The following is a 16,691-nucleotide window of genomic DNA, read 5'->3' as shown; positions in this document are numbered from 1 at the left end:
TTTTGTTGGTTTTGGATTGTTGAACATGGTTGTTGGATTTGTCATGTTGGTAGTGTTGGGTGAATTCTCTTGTTAAAGGACTATTGTGAATTATTTGTTAGGTAGTAGAGTGAATTTGAGAAGGTGGAGTTGGAATCGTGAATTAGAAAAAGGGAAAAATTAAGAATGATTGTGGAAATTTTTGGAAGGATTTATATTATCGATTGGTGGTAATTTGTGATGAAGGAGGTGAGATTAAATTGATTTAGTTATCGAAAGGTTCTTGTGAAGATTTAAATTAAGTGAAGTCCTTGATCGATTGAGAATCGAATTAAAAATCGGTTGAGTAGTTTGAGTTAGAGGGCATTGAGATTTTAAGGAATTATAGAATTAATCCCAAATTAAAGTGTGGGAGTTTTATAACAATTTGTGAATAACGGATGCTTATTCCGAGGGAAATGAGTTGTTTTTGAGAGTATTTCCTTATTATGGTTAATTATATCCATGCAATTGTGACAGGACGTACTGAGCCCTCGAGCGAGGAGGACACAGGCAGGCAGCAGGGTTAGCTGCGGGATTCACTTGTGAGTGGACCTTTATTTTTATTTAAATAATGCATGCAGCATGGTATTAAGTTTTGAAATGTGATTTTATCGAAAGAAAAGGATTAAAAAGGAAACAGTTGACAAGGAGGCCAGTTTGGCGCATGCGTATCTTACCTAGTTGGCAGACCCTTCTAGGTAATAGTCTGGTTGGCAGTCCCTTCCAGACTACAGCTCGGTTGGCAGTCCCATCCGATGCGTCATCTGGTTGGCAGTCCCTTCCAGATGACTTGAGGTAGTTAGTCGGCAGTCCCGTCTACTACATGTGGCTAGTTGGCAGTCCCAACTAATCACCGCCTCCTACTCCGGTTGGCAGTCCCTTCCGATGCGTCATCGGGTGGCAGTCCCTCCCCGATGGCATGAGATGCCTAGGAAGCAGTCCTTCCTAGCCATCAAATGAGTTTCATGGAAAAAGGATTGAGTTGGAACTTCATAGGGTTCAGCTGCATGATGGTTTTGTTAAAAAGAGAAATGGGGAAGCATACCATAAATTGTTTTGATTCTAGTTTCGGTTTTGTCCACTCACTCTAATGGATTTTATATGTTTTCCCCTGGGCCCTTCGTTTTCAAATGCCCAGATTTCAGATTAGCAGAGATTGCGTCCAGGCTCAAGGACTTTGGAAATCAGCGCTTCCGTTTTTGTCCGTAGGTTATTACTTAACCTACCTTGTATGATATCGGCTTAGTTTAGTATTGCTCTGATAAACCTTTTCTTTTAAGTTTGATGAATGTTGTTGTTTGGTTTGTTGTTGCTTACGGAGGATTATGTGGGGATTTGAACTTTCCGGATGTAATATATGTGCTTGGATTGTAAATTCGATATAGTAGGTTGAGTAGAAGTTATAGTTGAAATCATGTCCAGGTTTGTGAAATTATGGGTAGCCCATTTTTAGGGGAGGTTCTGCCGAATTTTCAGTAGGATTTCACTTAAAGTGGGCCCCGCAGGCTCGTATCCAGGTAAGTGGGGCGATTCCTGGGTCGGGTCCTGTCATGATATGTCATCTAAAATTGGCTTGGTGAACTCAGCTCTTGTCATTTGTTCCGTATGAGGACAGCAATTGATTGGTTCAATGTCAAAAACAGGCTGAACTTCTGGTGATACAATGATCTGATACTTGTGTGGCTCTGCTTCCATATCTTCCAAATGGAGTTTTCTTGGAGGTGGAGTTTGTAACGCCCCGGAGGTGGAAACACAAACAATGCTTTAACCCAAGCAATATTCGGTGTGCAAGCATCTTCCTTCATTCTCAATTTAACATCAGGAGAGGCTAGTGAATGAACTTGTGCAGCTACTTGGGCAAGGCATTCAAGTGGTGACTGATGTCCTCGGTCGGTAGAGTGAGGTTCCGCAGATGCGCTTGCTGTGGAGTCGGTAGGTTGTGATTGAGTTCCCTGAATTCCACTTTGAGATTTTGTGTATTTGGAGTGCTTGCTGTCAGTTGGCTTGTCCTGAGGGGCCTTTGATTTTGGTGGATGGAAACTAGGTGGTGGGGGAGAAGGAGTTGAGTCGTTGTCATCACCTGGACGTGCTATTGGCGACTCATACTTCTCAGTTAGTGCCATTACTATGCCCTCCAATCGCTTCACTCTTTTAATCAGTGAGGCTTTCTCAATTTGCAACACCTCATTTTCCAATAACATATCCTCCTTCTCTTCGTTTATTCTGCCAATTTCCTTTTCTTTCTCCTCAACTTCTTTTTTCAAAGCACTTAGCTCTTCTTCCTTTCCCTCGAGCTTTGTCTGTAATTCATTCTTCTCTTCATTGGTCTTTCCTATCTCTGTCTCCATCTTCTCATTGTTAATGTTGTCACCTTTCTTTTCTCTTGTTTCCAGTTCTTTCTCCAATTTCCTTATTTTTTCTTCCAAGCCCTTTTTCCTTATTTCCACCTCTCTTAGCTCTTCTTCCTTTTTCTGAAGATTTGTGTCTAATTCTTTCTTCTGTTTATCATTCGATGCAGTCTCCTTCACCATGTTTCCACTGGTTCTAGTTTCAACATTTTCTTCTTGCCCATCATTCTTTTTTTCTTTACTTTCTGTGTCTGTATTAGGCTCAGAATCTTCTTCCTCTGCATCTTCTTTAACTTTATCAAAGATTTTCTGAAACAAAATTACAAAAGTTGTCAGTGACATAAACAGTGACAGAAATAAAACAACAACACAATCATAGACATGGAAAGTTAAATGCACTGTGACATGAAAATATAACAATAACATGAGCAGTGACATAGTCAATGACTTGCTCAGTGACCTGAGCAGTTGGAACCCTACAACATTAACAAGACCAGTGACCTAGTTTATCTACATCAAATTAACATACCTTCAACTTCCCCATGGTGTTGAAATCCCCTTTTTTTCTATCAGGGTCTTTAATTGCCACTTTCTTATTCCGTGTTTTTCGGTTTCTCTTCCAGAGATTGGCGGCACTACTCCCGTCTTGTGGCAAAACCAGTATTGTTTGGAAAATAAAAAATAAAAATAGAAAACTAGTTAGTTATTTTTCAAACAGCTGCTTAGCAATATGAATATCACAAACATAAGCAATGACTTATGCAAATACATAAACAGTGACATTGTCAGTGACATAAACTTGACAGTAACATTAACAGTGACCTGGCAAGTTACTTGTCCAGTGACCTGACCAATGACATGACACTGACCTAGTTTTTGTACTAACAACAGCATACGTAGTTAATTATGGGACAGCAAAATGATGCATAAACAAATTTTTAACAAGGTACGGGAATTTACCATCACCAATATCACGCAACTTGCCATGTTTTGGGATTCTTTTCCCTTTCGTTTAATTGATTTTTTAAGGAAGTCGCCAACTTCCTTTGCCCAACTATATTTTCCCAGACTTTCCACCTCTTCACAGACCCTTATATAGTCCCAAGATATTGTTCCTCCAAAGTTTGGGAACAGGAGTTTGATGAAAAGGTTCAAGAGTATTAATACGGCAACATTTCTGTCCCGTTTCGTTTTTTCTTCCCCTGTTTCTGGAGTTTCTGCCAATGCCTTCTTCAAAGCTTCCTCTGCAGCCGCCTTGTTGATCCTCTGCTTTTTGTCAAAGTATTTAGTCACGAACTCAGATTTGTATGCCCTTTCTTTGGTCTTTGGTACTGATAACCCGGATCCCGGCACTCCTAAAATCATAGATATATCACTTGTTGACATTCTGAATTTCCTGTTTTCAAACACAAAAAGGTCTGTGTCGCTGTCGTATGCTTGTAGCAGAAGTGTGATTAAATCATCTGATTTCTTTGCATCCTTTTCTTTAATTGAACCTCCATGGAATGCATCTATCAGCGTTGCAAATGGAGTTTTCTGCAGCAGCTCTAAAGTCCCTTCAGTCAGGTTATTTTTGTTTTGTGCAATTGTTTTCAGAAAAGCAATCATTGTGCAGCGATACTGCACATAACCCTCTTTTACATATCTTTTCCTTTTCCCTGGGACTTTTTCCTCTACATCATCCTTTGTATCTTCTTACTCGTCAGTTTCTTCCTTCTTCTTTGTACTCTCTTTTTTTGTCTTCCTTTTATCCATTTTCTTCTTCTTCTTGGCACGAACTTCTTCTCCATCAGATTCTTCTTCTTCATCTTCAGTTTCTTCCCTGTTTCTTCTTTTCTTCTTTTTATCCTTCTTCATCTTCTTACCCCGGACTTGTTCTTCATTAGATTCTTCTTCAACTTTAGTTGTTTCTTCCTCATCTTCACTTGATTCTTCTTCATCTTCAATTTTCTGCTTTCGCTTTTTTCTCTCATTTACTTTATTCCGTTTTATCAGTTTTAACTTTTCCGCAATTGTTTCTTCTGAACTTTGTTCTTCAGATTGTTCTTCTTCGGATTCCTCACTTTGTTTTCTTTTTAGTTGGCCCATTCCTCGAACTTTTTTAAAAAATCCTGTAAACAAATAAGAAAATTAGAATTCAATAGTTATTTTGATAGTTACATAACCAGTGACATATTTATGCACATGTTTATGATAGTGACATAAACAGTTACATTATCATAGCCAGTGACCAGTGCAGCGACATGGGTAGTGACAAAGACATTGAACGATGACAAAATGCTGAAATTTTATGGCATCATCCCACATGTAATTCAAACAAAACTAACTTGGAAATTCATTTTCTCATCAAATCCCACATGTAATTGAAACGGAAATCATCATTTTCTCATCAGATTCCACATGTAAGTCAAACAAATCTCACCATTTTCTCATCAGATTCCACATGTAAGTCAAACAAATCTCGCATTCAAATTCATTTTCTGATGAGACTCCACATGTAATTGAAATATCTTTTCTAATTCAAACAAAACGCATTCTATTCAAATCGAAATTATATGAAAGTAGGAGGAAGTTACCGGCGGCTGTCTGACGAGCACAGATTTTCAAATATTTTCGGTAAATTTGTAGAACTGTAGAATTTGGGGCTTAGTCGGTGAATCACTCTTGCTTACCCACGGTTGACGGTGGAGGAAATCAGTCGTTGTCTGCTGTTTTAGCCGGAGAGAAAATCTTTGAGCAATTTCTCTGAATTTTGAAATTGTGAAAAGATATTGTAAAATGAACCAAGAGATATAGTCGCCCTCGGGTTAGATAACTGCCAGTGGCAGTTTTCTTGTAGTTGAAGGGTTGGATAGGTAATTTCAAACATAAACAGTGACATAAGCAGTGACTTCAATTTTTACAGTTACTTGTTCTATTTATTGGCTCATGACATTATTTTTTAAGTTACTTGGCCAGTGACTTGGGCAGTTACTTTATAATGCATGTAAGGATATGAATTTTTTTACAGTTTGTTGTTGTGCAGTGGAACGCTGCAGTCGCGGTGCAGCGGCACGCTGCAATTAAAAATAAAAAGATCAGTTTGGTAATGTCTTGTCTTTTGCTAGTGAGTAACTTTGTTAGTTACTTTGCCAGTGACTTGGCCAGTTACTTTATAGGGTACATAAGGACATGAATTTTTTTACAGTTACTTGCTTTATGTATTGGCTCATGACATTACCTTTTACAATTATTTTGCCAAATCATGGCTGGTGACTTGTTCAGTGTCTTGGCTAGTTACTTGGGCAGTTACGTTGTCAGTGACTTTGCCAGTTACTTGAGACGGACAGCGACATTCAGGTCGCCATTTCCAGTGACATTCAGTTTCTCTGTAACTTAGCCATTTACTTACTTTAAAAGGTACCTAAGTACATGAATTCGTTTCAGAAGATCATATCAAACAAAATTTTATATACTGAAGCAATATTTGCAAGAAAATATTAAAAAAAGGAAATTTTTTAATATTTGGAAATGACTATATAACCTATATAGTCATTTCCTATATAACCTATATAACCTATCCTATTCCCTAAACAAATTTCTACACTTCATTATGTTGTGAGTTCCAGCTGTGCCTACTTTCTGCAAATGACTTTACCACATGAGCTCTAAATTTCAAAATATCATCCTTTGTGAGCTTCTTTGGAACTGTTCCTTTTTTCGAAATTTTCTCCATTGTGTACATTACAAAAAGTCCGCAATCCAATCTGTTCATCATATAAAAATTAAAGTAAATGATTTTGAACTTTATAATGATTATATTGACATTTTTAAAGAGCTGTGTAATTACGAATCTTCTCCTTGCTGAGGGTTGTCTTTGAGTTCTGTCACTGCCATTTTTCGTTTGTAGTTATCCTTGATCCACTTTATGCTTTCTCTCTCTGTTTCAGTCAATGGAACTTCTATCATTTTCAGTTGTTCTTCTGAACTGTTCTTTTCATCAAATTTCATCCTGCAACCTTGTTCTACCATGTCATCTGCTTGTTCTTTTACTGCAGTCATCGAAAGCTTTACCATTTCAACCTGCATTTCCAACATCGCGACATAATCAATAATATGCTTTCTGCTTAAATTAAATATATGAAATTAGTATGACGAAAGTGTTTCATACCATTTTTTGGACATTTTGAAAGCATTTTCTAGTTGATGATTTTTTTGGTCTTTTTGAATCAGAGTGGAACCATTTCTTTAATTCCTTGTCAAAAATGAGCAGTGTATGATGAAATCTTGATTCATGTGAGATTGGGAAGAATATATAGTTGGATCTTGCAGATTTTCGAACAGTGGTTCGCAGAGGTGCAGATGTACATAATACACCGTCAAATTTTCTGCAGAATGCTGTTTGTAAGAAAAAAAGAAGACTAGTTATTATCAATTAAGAATTATTTGCTTTGATTTTAGATTGATAATCGTTCCACTACTTACCCAACATAAGGGATTCATAAAAGTTGGGACATCCAAGCCTTGTGATTCTTTCTCCAACAACTGATCAGTCAAGAGAATTCCATAACATTCGATGCAATTGCTTGCTATCGGTTCATCCATGATTATGTCTTTTAAATTCTGTCTTGAAATCTGTGCTCCATACCGTCTTCCTTCCCACAAGTATACTCTGCAAAGAATGAAGTGTAAGTAACATAGTTTGTGATGTTGGTTATTTAACAATCACATTGCCAATGACTTGGCCAGTGACTTCACTTGCCCAACTCATTGGCCAGTGACTTCCTCATTTACATGGACAATGACTTAGCCAGCGACTTTACTTGGCCAGTTACTTTGTCAGTTACATGGACAGTGACTTGGCCAGTGACTTCACATGGCCAGTGACTTCCGCATTTACATGGACAGTGACTTGGCCAGTTACTTTGTCAGTTACATGGACAGTGACTTGGCCAGTGACTTCACATGGCCAGTGACTTCCGCATTTACATGGACAGTGACTTGGCCAGTTACTTTGTCAGTTACATGGACAGTTACTTGGCCAGTGACTTCGCCATATACATGGACAGTGACTTGGCCAGTTACTTTGTCAGTTACATGGACAGTGACTTGGCCAGTGACTTCGCCATATACATGGACAGTGACTTGGCAAGTTACATAAACAGTTACTTGGCCAGTGACAATAAGTTTAAAATAGAAATTTAACTTAATTAAATTATTACCCTGATGGTGCATTTTGCCAGTATTTCTGGACTCTCCTCTTGGTGTCCTGGTCCATAAAATTGTACACTTTGCTCTCCTCCCAGTCTACGACCTCAGCAGGTAGCTGTTTCTCTTCCGGCTCTTTATTGATTTGTGCATTTTCTGCAGCGTCCATCTCTCTTATTGCTTCCAGAACATCCTCCGGTAAATCGTCCAACTTCTGTTGTGCTACCATCTGTTCTAGCTTTTTACGTTCAGCATCTGGCAGTGAGGCCTTCATCTCCTTTTCTTTTTCTCTCTTTTCAGCATCTTTGAATCTCTCTTCAATCTCCTTTGCATTCTTATGTTGTTTTGCTTTCACATCTCCCCACCAGTAAATGTTGTCCTTTTTCTGTGTTCTTCTCCTATTTTTTAATCTCATAATGTAAGAGTAGAGACCCATTGATGATACCGTTTCACCGGAATGTTGCTATGTAAGGTGCATTGTTAACTCTCCCTTTTGGCTCTGCTCTGGTGTCTTCTTCTCTTTCTCTATGCTCAACGTACGAAGTTGAAATGCTTCTTCAACTATAGGACTTTTCACTATCTGACACTTGTCAGCTTGTTGTTCCATTTCTGCCACTGTGAGCATGTGGACTGTGGGGCTCTGGAACTGTGACTCCTTGTGTGATGGAGGTGTCGATTTAGTTTCTTCTACCACTGTGCAGTGAGGTGGAGATTGAGATGCTGCTGCTTCTGCAGATTCTTCGACTGTGCAGATCCCATGGGACTGACCTTCCTCAACAGTCGATTGATCTTTCTCTTTTGTGTTTTCAGCAGCCTTAGATGCAGCTCCATTTAATTCATTTTTTCCTTCTGTTGAGTTAGGAGGTGGGGAGCTGTGCTGCTGAGCTGCTGTTGGGGTGCGAGTCTTTGGGCTCAATATTTGCTCCAATTCCTTCAATTTTATCTCTAACTCCTTCACTAATGATGCAAGGCAAAAATTCTCAGTCACAAGTGTAACATTTCTTTCCTCCAGATTCACCATGTCCTCTGTTGATGCTCAAGTCCGACGGTAGCCGGCTCCTTGTTTAACACGGGTCCGGTGGGCGGACCGCTACTACGAGGATTAGATGACTTCCGCTTGCTGCAACACGAGAGACAGGGCGTCAGAGGGAGACCGCGCTGGGCAGTCTTCACTTCTCCGATGCCTAAGTCAGTCACTGTATATGGGCAGCATAATAATAAATGAGTAGTAATTGCCTAATTAATGAGGAGAGAGGAGAGAACCTTTTATAGGTGAGGAAGGGGTTGATCTTCCTCTTGTTTCCGATGTGGGACTGATGTGCTTCGATTCCCAGCATCTAGAACTTCTGATGCCATCTTGACGCGGCGCGTGGCAGCGCGTCAACGGTGATCCGGGGGCGGTCCAGGGTTCGAACGGTAGCCCGCCTGGCCGTGCCTCCACGGGTTACCTCCTTGGTGGGAGTCGGTACCTCTGGCGGTACCATGAGCGTGGCTCATTATAGCTAATTATGCTCGTTCTGGCACATGTAGCTACAAGTCCCCCAAGTCCCTAGTCAAGGAGGGCAATCTTGGTTGGGGAGTTGATCGGCGGTGTGAAGCATTACTTCCGTTAGACTTGCAACAGCATAATTAGCGTCAGTGCGTTGTCAACCATGGATTTACTGAGCGAACGCTTTATACCCTTTTGGGTGGGCCCCTGCCAGGCCCGCCAGGGAGCCCTCCACTCCCTAGCGAAGACAGACCTTCGGATGGTCGGCAAATTATTTGTTGAGGGGAGCTACGCGGAGCAGATGGTGTTGGGTAGCGAGCCCAATCTTAGTACCCGGGTGACGGGGGTCAACGTACCTGATCAGGGTCGTCGTAGACTGTTGACAAGTCCCCGTGTCCCGTAGGGACGATCTGACCGTAACGCCGCGTGGCGGTCGTTGTCAGAGTGAGGCATAGCCTCGGGATTCTCCGCTGGCGGATAGCCCCCGCTGGATGTAGCAGGAAACAGCGTCGCGTAGACGTGTTTGGAGGTAGTTAATGAGCGGAGTTGCGCTCAGCAACGCATAGGGTTTGCAAGATTGAGGGGGTTCTGCCTGCAGTGCCACTCATAGCGGAGGGTGCCTCTTGCAAATTGACGAGCGGAAGTTTTCTAGCGGGGATCAGCTCATAGTAGATTTCGATAGGTGTTAAGTGAGAAGTTTTACTGGAGGGGTTTCGCTCAGCGGACTTTGATACTTGGAAGGTGACAAGTGAGGAGTTCCGCTAGCGGACTCCGACACTTGGAAGATGACAAGTGAGAAGTTCCGCTAGCGGGGTTTCGCTCAGCGGACTTCGACACTTGGAGGATGACAAGTGGGAAGTTCCGCTAGCGGGGTTTCGCATATCGGACTCCGACACTTGGAAGATGACAAGTGAGAAGTTCTGCTAGCCGGGTTTCGCATAGCGGACTTCGACATTTGGAGGATGACAAGTGAGAAGTTCCGCTAGTGGGGTTTCTCTCAGCGGACTTCGACACTTGGAGGATGACAAGTGAGAAGTTCCGCTAGCGGGGTTTCGCTCAGCGGACTTTGACACTTGGAGGATGGCAAGTGAGAAGTTCCGCTAGCGGGGTTTCGCTCAGCGGACTTCGACGACGATTGGCGCCTTCCTCCCAAAAGTTGTGGCTTCTACTAGACGCTTCGTCTGATGGTGGTGGACACATGGCGAACCCCTAAAGGGTTAGCGTGCGGAGGCGTGCCTTCTCCGCCTAGCCGTCTCCTCGCCATTAATGTCGAGTAATGATGGATTTCATAACCGAGGCGATGCCTCGGTTAATCCGGAGAGTAACTGCAGTTGTGAGACACGTGTACGGCTGACACTTGATGTCGTTTTTCAACGGACGACGTAGGATTGTTTGACGTTGACATAAAAGGGGGGGGGGGGAAGGTAGCACATTTGACACTGCTATAAACTTTGAACTGTGCCCTCGTCGTCTTCAAGCGTTTTGCGTCTGAGATCGGAGAAGAAAGGTGAGGTGATATTGCCGAGTTTTCGTACGTGGAAGAACTGACGACCTCCGGCTCCGAAGATTAGTGTGCACACTGCTGTCAGAGACTCCATTGTTAAGGTTGGTATTCTAGCCTATATCCCTGTTTCATTGGGTGTCTGCCTCGGTGAATTTCTGGGTTTTGGGTGTTTCTGTGATGTCCTTTGTCGACGTGCTGTGAGGGTGTGAGAGTGTGTTTGGGGATGGGTTGTTAGGGATTTTCTAGATGGTCGAATCTGGGTTTGAGTGCGTTTGTTCTTGTTTTGGTATTTTCTGGGTTTGAGTGTTCTTGATGTTCTTGGCCACTGACTGATATAGGGATAAGTTAGATCCTGTGTGAGCTAACTGATTTGGGTTTTAGGGTTTGGGGATGGCCGACGTCATAGAGATTTCGAGCAGTGAGGATTCCGGCTCGGAAGTGTCATTCAGCGCGGCGGATAGAAATTTTATTGACTCGTTGCGTCCGTCTGCCCGTGCAGGAACCTCACTGCCAGAACCGCTAGAGGTCGAGCCGCTACAGACCATTCCGTGGGACGTAGCTATGGGTCATGCATCGCGTCCGGAGAGTTCTAGGGCGGGGGAGGCTGCCGCTGCCCACACTTTGCATGAAGAGCAGCTATAAAGTAATAGTGCCGCCAGCGGGTGTAGCGGGGGAGGATACGTAGTCGGTGTGGGTGTTCGAGGACGGCACCCTTGTTGACTAGGCGGGAGGTAGGATGACCGCTGTTGCCATCAACCGGTTGAAGCGGGTCTTCCGGTTGCCCGGTGCGGTGAAGCTGCGTCCGCCGACGGTAGAGGAGAAGGCTTCTATCCTGCCAGCCGGTCACGCCGCAGTGAACGAGGCTATATTCCACGAGGGAGTGACCCTCCCGCTGGTGCCCAACCTACAGATCCTCGTGTGCGAGTTTGGCATCGCCTTTGGGCAAGTGTGTCCCAACATGTGGTGGTTGCTGCTGGCGCTGAACTCGTTGTGGCGGTTGTCTGGTTGCGAAAGACCGACCATGGCGGAGGTGTTACATTTCTACGAACTGGTGTATGTGAAGCACCAGGGTTGTAGAGGGCAAGTAAACCTGAGTCGTTGCCAAGGAGCGCCCAAGCTGATCGAGAACCTGAGGGACTCCATGTCGTACTGGCGGGGTTCCTTCTGCATTGCCACGGCTGGGTGGGAGTACCAAGCGGGGTCAAACGAGGGGAGCCGACGTTTAGAATTAAGTCGGAGTTTCAGCCCATCCGAGGTTGTTTGCCGCTTCCGCTGAACACAATTGGAGGGGTTCCTGATTTTTTTTTTTTTTTTTGCTGTACTGATAATGACCTCTTTTGTGCAGCGGGGTTGCGGTATAACCTGACTCGTGAGGAAGAGTGTCGCGTAGCACGCATCAGGGGTTGTTGGCGGAATCGCAACTTACTGGACTTCCGTCTCCTTACCGGGTGGGAGCTGTTGGTAGCTCAACGACTGACGCGTGCCGTTGGTAAGTACTCTCCGCTGTATCGCATGTTTTGTGACGTTGCTTAGTGCTGACTGGCTTGCCATTATATATTTTTGTAGAGACTCCACCGGGAAACAAGGCCAGCCGTGACGCTTTCAAGAAAGCAATGGACCGCACTGAAATAGACAATTTCCTGGAGGCCATGTATGCCTCAGGGCTGGCGGCGCAGAAAACGGCGGTGGACCCCGATACGCTGGCGCTGAGCCCGTCAGAGGCTCCAGTGGTGCTGCCAATGCCGCACCACTCTCATCTTGGTGGTGATGGGCTGCCCGCTGTTCAGGCGGGGACCGGCGCGGCGAGCGAGGCGGCTCCGAGGAAGGAGAGAGCGTCGGCGATACGGCGTGGGGTACCGAAGAAAGCGGTGCGCCCAACGGAGGGTGTAACCATAGCGGGGTTGGAGCCGTCGACGGAGGGTGCGAGGCCTGCCGCCGTTGGAGGTACGCGGACCTTGCAGTGAAAAAGCCGTCAACCCGAATCAGGCGGGGAAGAGGAAGAGGTAGAGGTCACCGGGGCCCGCGAGCAGCAGAAGAAGTCAAGGCAGGCTCCGCCCGAGGCTCCCGCTGACGTGGCTACAGCGGTGGGTACGAGCAGCCTGGACTCATTTGCCGCTTATGCCGAGTTCCTCAACGACGGTGAATGGGAGTTCCTGTATCACCTCTGCGAGCGGCTGTGGTTCGGCGGCTTGGAGGGGATTGTTCGGTCGACCTCCGTCAGCGAATCGCCCTTCAGCACAGCCTTTGGGCACGTCGCCGTTGGGCTTCATGAGATGTTCCAGGCGGCGTCCAAACAGCCCCTGGTTGAGCGGAAGCTGCGGGTGGAAGTGGCGGGCCTACAGAGGGACTTGGGAAAGGCCCAAGAAAAGCTGGCTGATGTCGAGCGACGCTTGACAAAAGTCGCCTGCGATGCGGCAGACGCCCGCGGCAAGCTGAACGTTGCCATTGAGCGGCACCTGGAGCAGAACGAGCGGTTCGCCAAGCTGGAGCAAGACATGTCCCTGCTGCGGGATCGGGTGGCCGCTAAGGTGAAGAAAGTTGAGATCCTTCAGCGGGAGTCCGCCGCCAAACAGGCTGAGATCAAGCAGCTAGAGGGTGAAGTCGCTCGCTTGGAGGCTGAGGGGGCCGTGCTGCGGCCGCCGCTGTTGAATCATACAAGCAGTCGGCGGAGTACAAGAAGGCACTGATGGAAGCAGCGAAGGCGGGTGCCCTAGCTAATGTGGAGATGTTGCAGCAGAAGGGCGCCATCGACTGGGCGAAAGCGTCGATGCCGGTCGTGCAGCCATCAAAGGAAGCTCGGCCAACAACAAGTACCGCCCCCACTGCCTCCCCTGGTCATGTTGAAGGAGCCCGCTCGGGTAGCGGGGAGAGTGGTGGATTCCCAGAGGGCGACTCTCAGCGGACGCCTACCCAGTCTGAGGTGTCTCACGCTGGGTTTTTGGCGGCCCACACCCGGGCGGATGGCACAGTAGAGACCCCCAGTCCCACAGTCCGAGGATCTGACCAGACGAGCCGTTCACATCCACCGCAGGCCGCCAGTGGAGATGCTGAAGGTCGCGGAGCCGGCCTTGCCAACCCCGCCAACCCTTGAAAGTAGGAGTAAAGTTTTTGTAGCCGCTGAGGCATAAATATTTTATGTAATTCTCTTTGGAATATAAATGAAATTTTGGAACCTAAGCTCCTATACTCTGTATATATTTTTTTGTTTGTGATGATGTGTTTACCGCTAGGGGTCTTGACAATTTTGTTTTTGGCCATGACTGAAACATTAAAGGAATTAAAATTGGTCCAAGTGCACAATGTAGCCGACGTAGTCCGCTGACTGGCGTTGCCAGTTGCCCCCAGTGCTAGATTTGGTAACAATGGTTTGAATAATTCCTCGTTTCATTGATAGCTGTCTGAACAGCGTTTACAAAAGCGGGGTCGTACCCGTTGGGTAGCTTCCCTTAGCTAAATATTGAACAAAAATTTAGCTAAGTCAAGATGCTCTTGGGTAGCGGTATGACTATTTATAGTAATACCGAAGGTGCTCGGTATTCCAGGGGTGGGTCGTTGTGACGCCATCCTTGTCCATCAAGTAGAAGGTGCCTGGGCTCAAGACCTCCACAATTTTGTATGGACCTTCCCAAGTTGGGCGGAGTTTTGTTGGCGGTGGTATGACTTCTTTCATTACCCAGTCCCCCAGTTGGAGGTTGCGGGCTTTGACCCTGGCATTGTAGAAACGCGATACCCGTCGCTTGTTTTGGAGATTGCGCAAATGGGCCGCGTCTCGCTTTTCCTCTAGGAGATCCCTGTCGAGGTTAACGCCGTCGCCGTTGGTCTCGGGGCAGTAACCTTCAACCCTAGCGGTTGGTTGGGTTACCTCGATGGGCAGGACAGCCTCGATTCTGAACATCATACAAAAGGGGGTTTCACCTGTGGTGGAGGTTGGGGTTGTCCTGATGGCCCATAGAACTTCCGGGAGCTTCTCCGCCCACAAACCCTTGGCCCTATCGAGCTTCTTCTGCAACAGCTTCTTGATTATCTTGTTTGCAGCTTCGACCTGGCCGTTGGTTTGGGGGTGAGCGGCTGATGCAAAACGCAACTTGGTGCCCAGGTTGGCGGTGAAAGAGATGAGTTCCTTATTGTTGAACTGCGTGCCGTTGTCTGTGATGATTGCATGTGGGACACCGTAACGGCAGTAGATGTTCTTCTAGAGGAAGTGAATTACCTTGGCGGTAGTTATTGCCGTCAGGGGCTCCGCCTCTATCCACTTGTTGTTGTAGTCGATGGCGACAATGATGTACTTGAACTGACCTTTGGCGGTTTGGAATTTTCCCATCAAGTCCAGGCCCCATGTTGAATGAATCCAAGGACCGACGATAACTGACAGAGGTTCCGCCGGGGCATGTGGAAGATCAGCATATTGTTGGCAGTTGTGACAAGATTTTGATATCCGCCCGGCGTCATCACCAAGCGTAGGCCAAAAGTAGCCTTGTAGCATTGTGCGATTAGCCAAGGATCTGGCGCCTGAGTGATTTCCGCATTCTCCGCCATGTATTGTTGCCAGCAAGACCTTTCCCTCCTCTGGGGTTAGACAGCGGAGGTTGGGGTGAGTGAATCCTTGGCGGTAAAGTTTGCTGCTCTGCATGTTGTAACGGGTTGCTCTCCGCTAGAGCTGTCACGCCTTGATCTTGTCCTCTGGCAATGTCCCGTTGCGTTTGTACTGAATAATTTCGTCCATCCAGCTAGGATTGGCCTCAATGTTAAAGATCTCCGCCAGGGTTTTTGTGATACTTGGCCTGTCCAGAGACTCTACCCTTGTGTCTGCTGGACTCTGGTGTGGCTGGGCGGTTGCCAGTCTTGCCAATGAATCAGCCTTGGCGTTCTTTTCCCTGGGGATTTGTGTGATGGTGTGGAACTTGAATTTTTTGAGCAGCGTCTTGGCGTACCCTAAGTATGCCGCTAACTACTGGTCCTTGGCTTGAAAGCTGTCGTTGACCTGGTTAACAACCAACTGAGAGTCACTGAAGATGTTGACACTGTCGGCCCCTGAATCAATGGCGAGGAGTAGGCCGGCAATGAGTGCCTCATATTCCGCCATGTTGTTAGAATCTTTGCAGTTGAATTTCAACGCGTATTCGACGCTAAGCCCCCTGGTCCTGTTAAGATGATTCCGGTGCCGCTGGCCTTAGAGCAAGCTGAACCGTCTACGTGTAGGTTCCAGTCTGATTGTTAGGGAGCTGTCCCCTTGGTTGTCGCCATTTCTGTTCCGATCGGTACATCTAGCTTGGCTTCGGACTGACGCTCGGTGAGCTCAGCAATGAAGTCTGCCACCGCCTGGCCCTTCATGGCTGTTCGTGGTTTGTAATCTATGTCGAACTCGCTAAGCTCGATGGCCCACTTACTGAGGCTCCCCGAATGTTTAGGGTTCTGTATTACTTGTCTCAGCGTTGATTGGTTAACACATGGATTGTATGGGCTTGGAAGTACTGGCGGAGGCGTCTGGCGGCAACGATGAGTGCGAGAGTAAGCTGCTCCAAGGGAGGATACCGTGTTTCTGCTCCGTTCATGCCCCTACGGGCATAGAACACAGGGAGCTCGTGCTGGCCCTCCCGCCGGACTATGGCGTAGCTCACCGCTAGGTAAATGTATAATGTTTCTCCTTGCACAGGAATAGAGAGGAGTGGAACTGCCGCCAGATATTCCTTCAGGCCTTGGAATGCCACCTGGCACTCTGGGTTCCAATCGATGACCTTCTTGTGGGTTGTTTTAAGGACTTTGAAAAATGGGGCGCACCTGTCGGTCAGTCTGGAGATGAATCGAGAAAGGGCGGTTAGCTTGCCCTGGAGGCATTGGACGTGCACCTTCCACTCCGGGTCTTTTAAGTTGAGGATGGCTTGCACCTTGTCAGGGTTGGCCTCAATGCCCCACTCACTGACAATATACCCCAGAAATTTGCTGGCGGTGACGCCAAAGAAACACTTTTCTGGGTTGAGGCGCATACCATAAATCAGGAGGATGGCTACTATGATTTTTAGGTTTGCCACATGTCCGCTGGCTTTAATACTCTTGACCAACATGTCGTCTACATAGACCTCGATTATCTTGCCCAGATGTTCCGCGAACATGGCGTTCATCAGTCGCTGATAAGTTGCCCCTG

General features: G+C 46.2%; 1 protein-coding gene across 1 annotated transcript; it reads right to left on the bottom strand.

Moving 5' to 3' along the window:
* Window positions 1-1,613: 1,613 nt before the first annotated feature.
* LOC112184007 (calponin homology domain-containing protein DDB_G0272472-like) lies at window positions 1,614-7,992 on the bottom strand. Its single transcript, XM_024322312.1, has 9 exons — window positions 7,571-7,992; window positions 6,834-7,020; window positions 6,199-6,431; window positions 5,988-6,115; window positions 4,235-4,480; window positions 3,537-3,724; window positions 3,139-3,215; window positions 2,794-2,845; window positions 1,614-2,678 (listed from the first exon to the last, which is right to left on the bottom strand). Exons 1-9 carry the CDS (start codon window positions 7,990-7,992, stop codon window positions 1,614-1,616), a joined length of 2,598 nt encoding a protein of 865 aa, XP_024178080.1.
* Between the last annotated feature and the right edge of the window lie 8,699 nt (window positions 7,993-16,691).

This window comes from Rosa chinensis, chromosome 2 (genome assembly GCF_002994745.2).
Source record: "Rosa chinensis cultivar Old Blush chromosome 2, RchiOBHm-V2, whole genome shotgun sequence".
Taxonomy (NCBI): Eukaryota; Viridiplantae; Streptophyta; class Magnoliopsida; order Rosales; family Rosaceae; genus Rosa; species Rosa chinensis.
This window is presented reverse-complemented; position numbering and strand designations above follow the sequence as displayed.

Excerpts from the sequence above, each read along its gene's own strand:
- LOC112184007 (XM_024322312.1), bottom strand. The coding sequence starts at position 7,992 with ATGGGTCTCTACTCTTACATTATGAGATTAAAAAATAGGAGAAGAACA. Across the intron at positions 4,481-5,987 it reads GGTAAAGTCATTTGCAGAAA|GATTTTTTAAAAAAGTTCGA; the intron begins GTAGGCACAGCT and ends ATTTGTTTACAG. Across the intron at positions 3,216-3,536 it reads AACGGGACAGAAATGTTGCC|GTCACTGGACAAGTAACTTG; the intron begins GTATTAATACTC and ends GTCATTGGTCAG.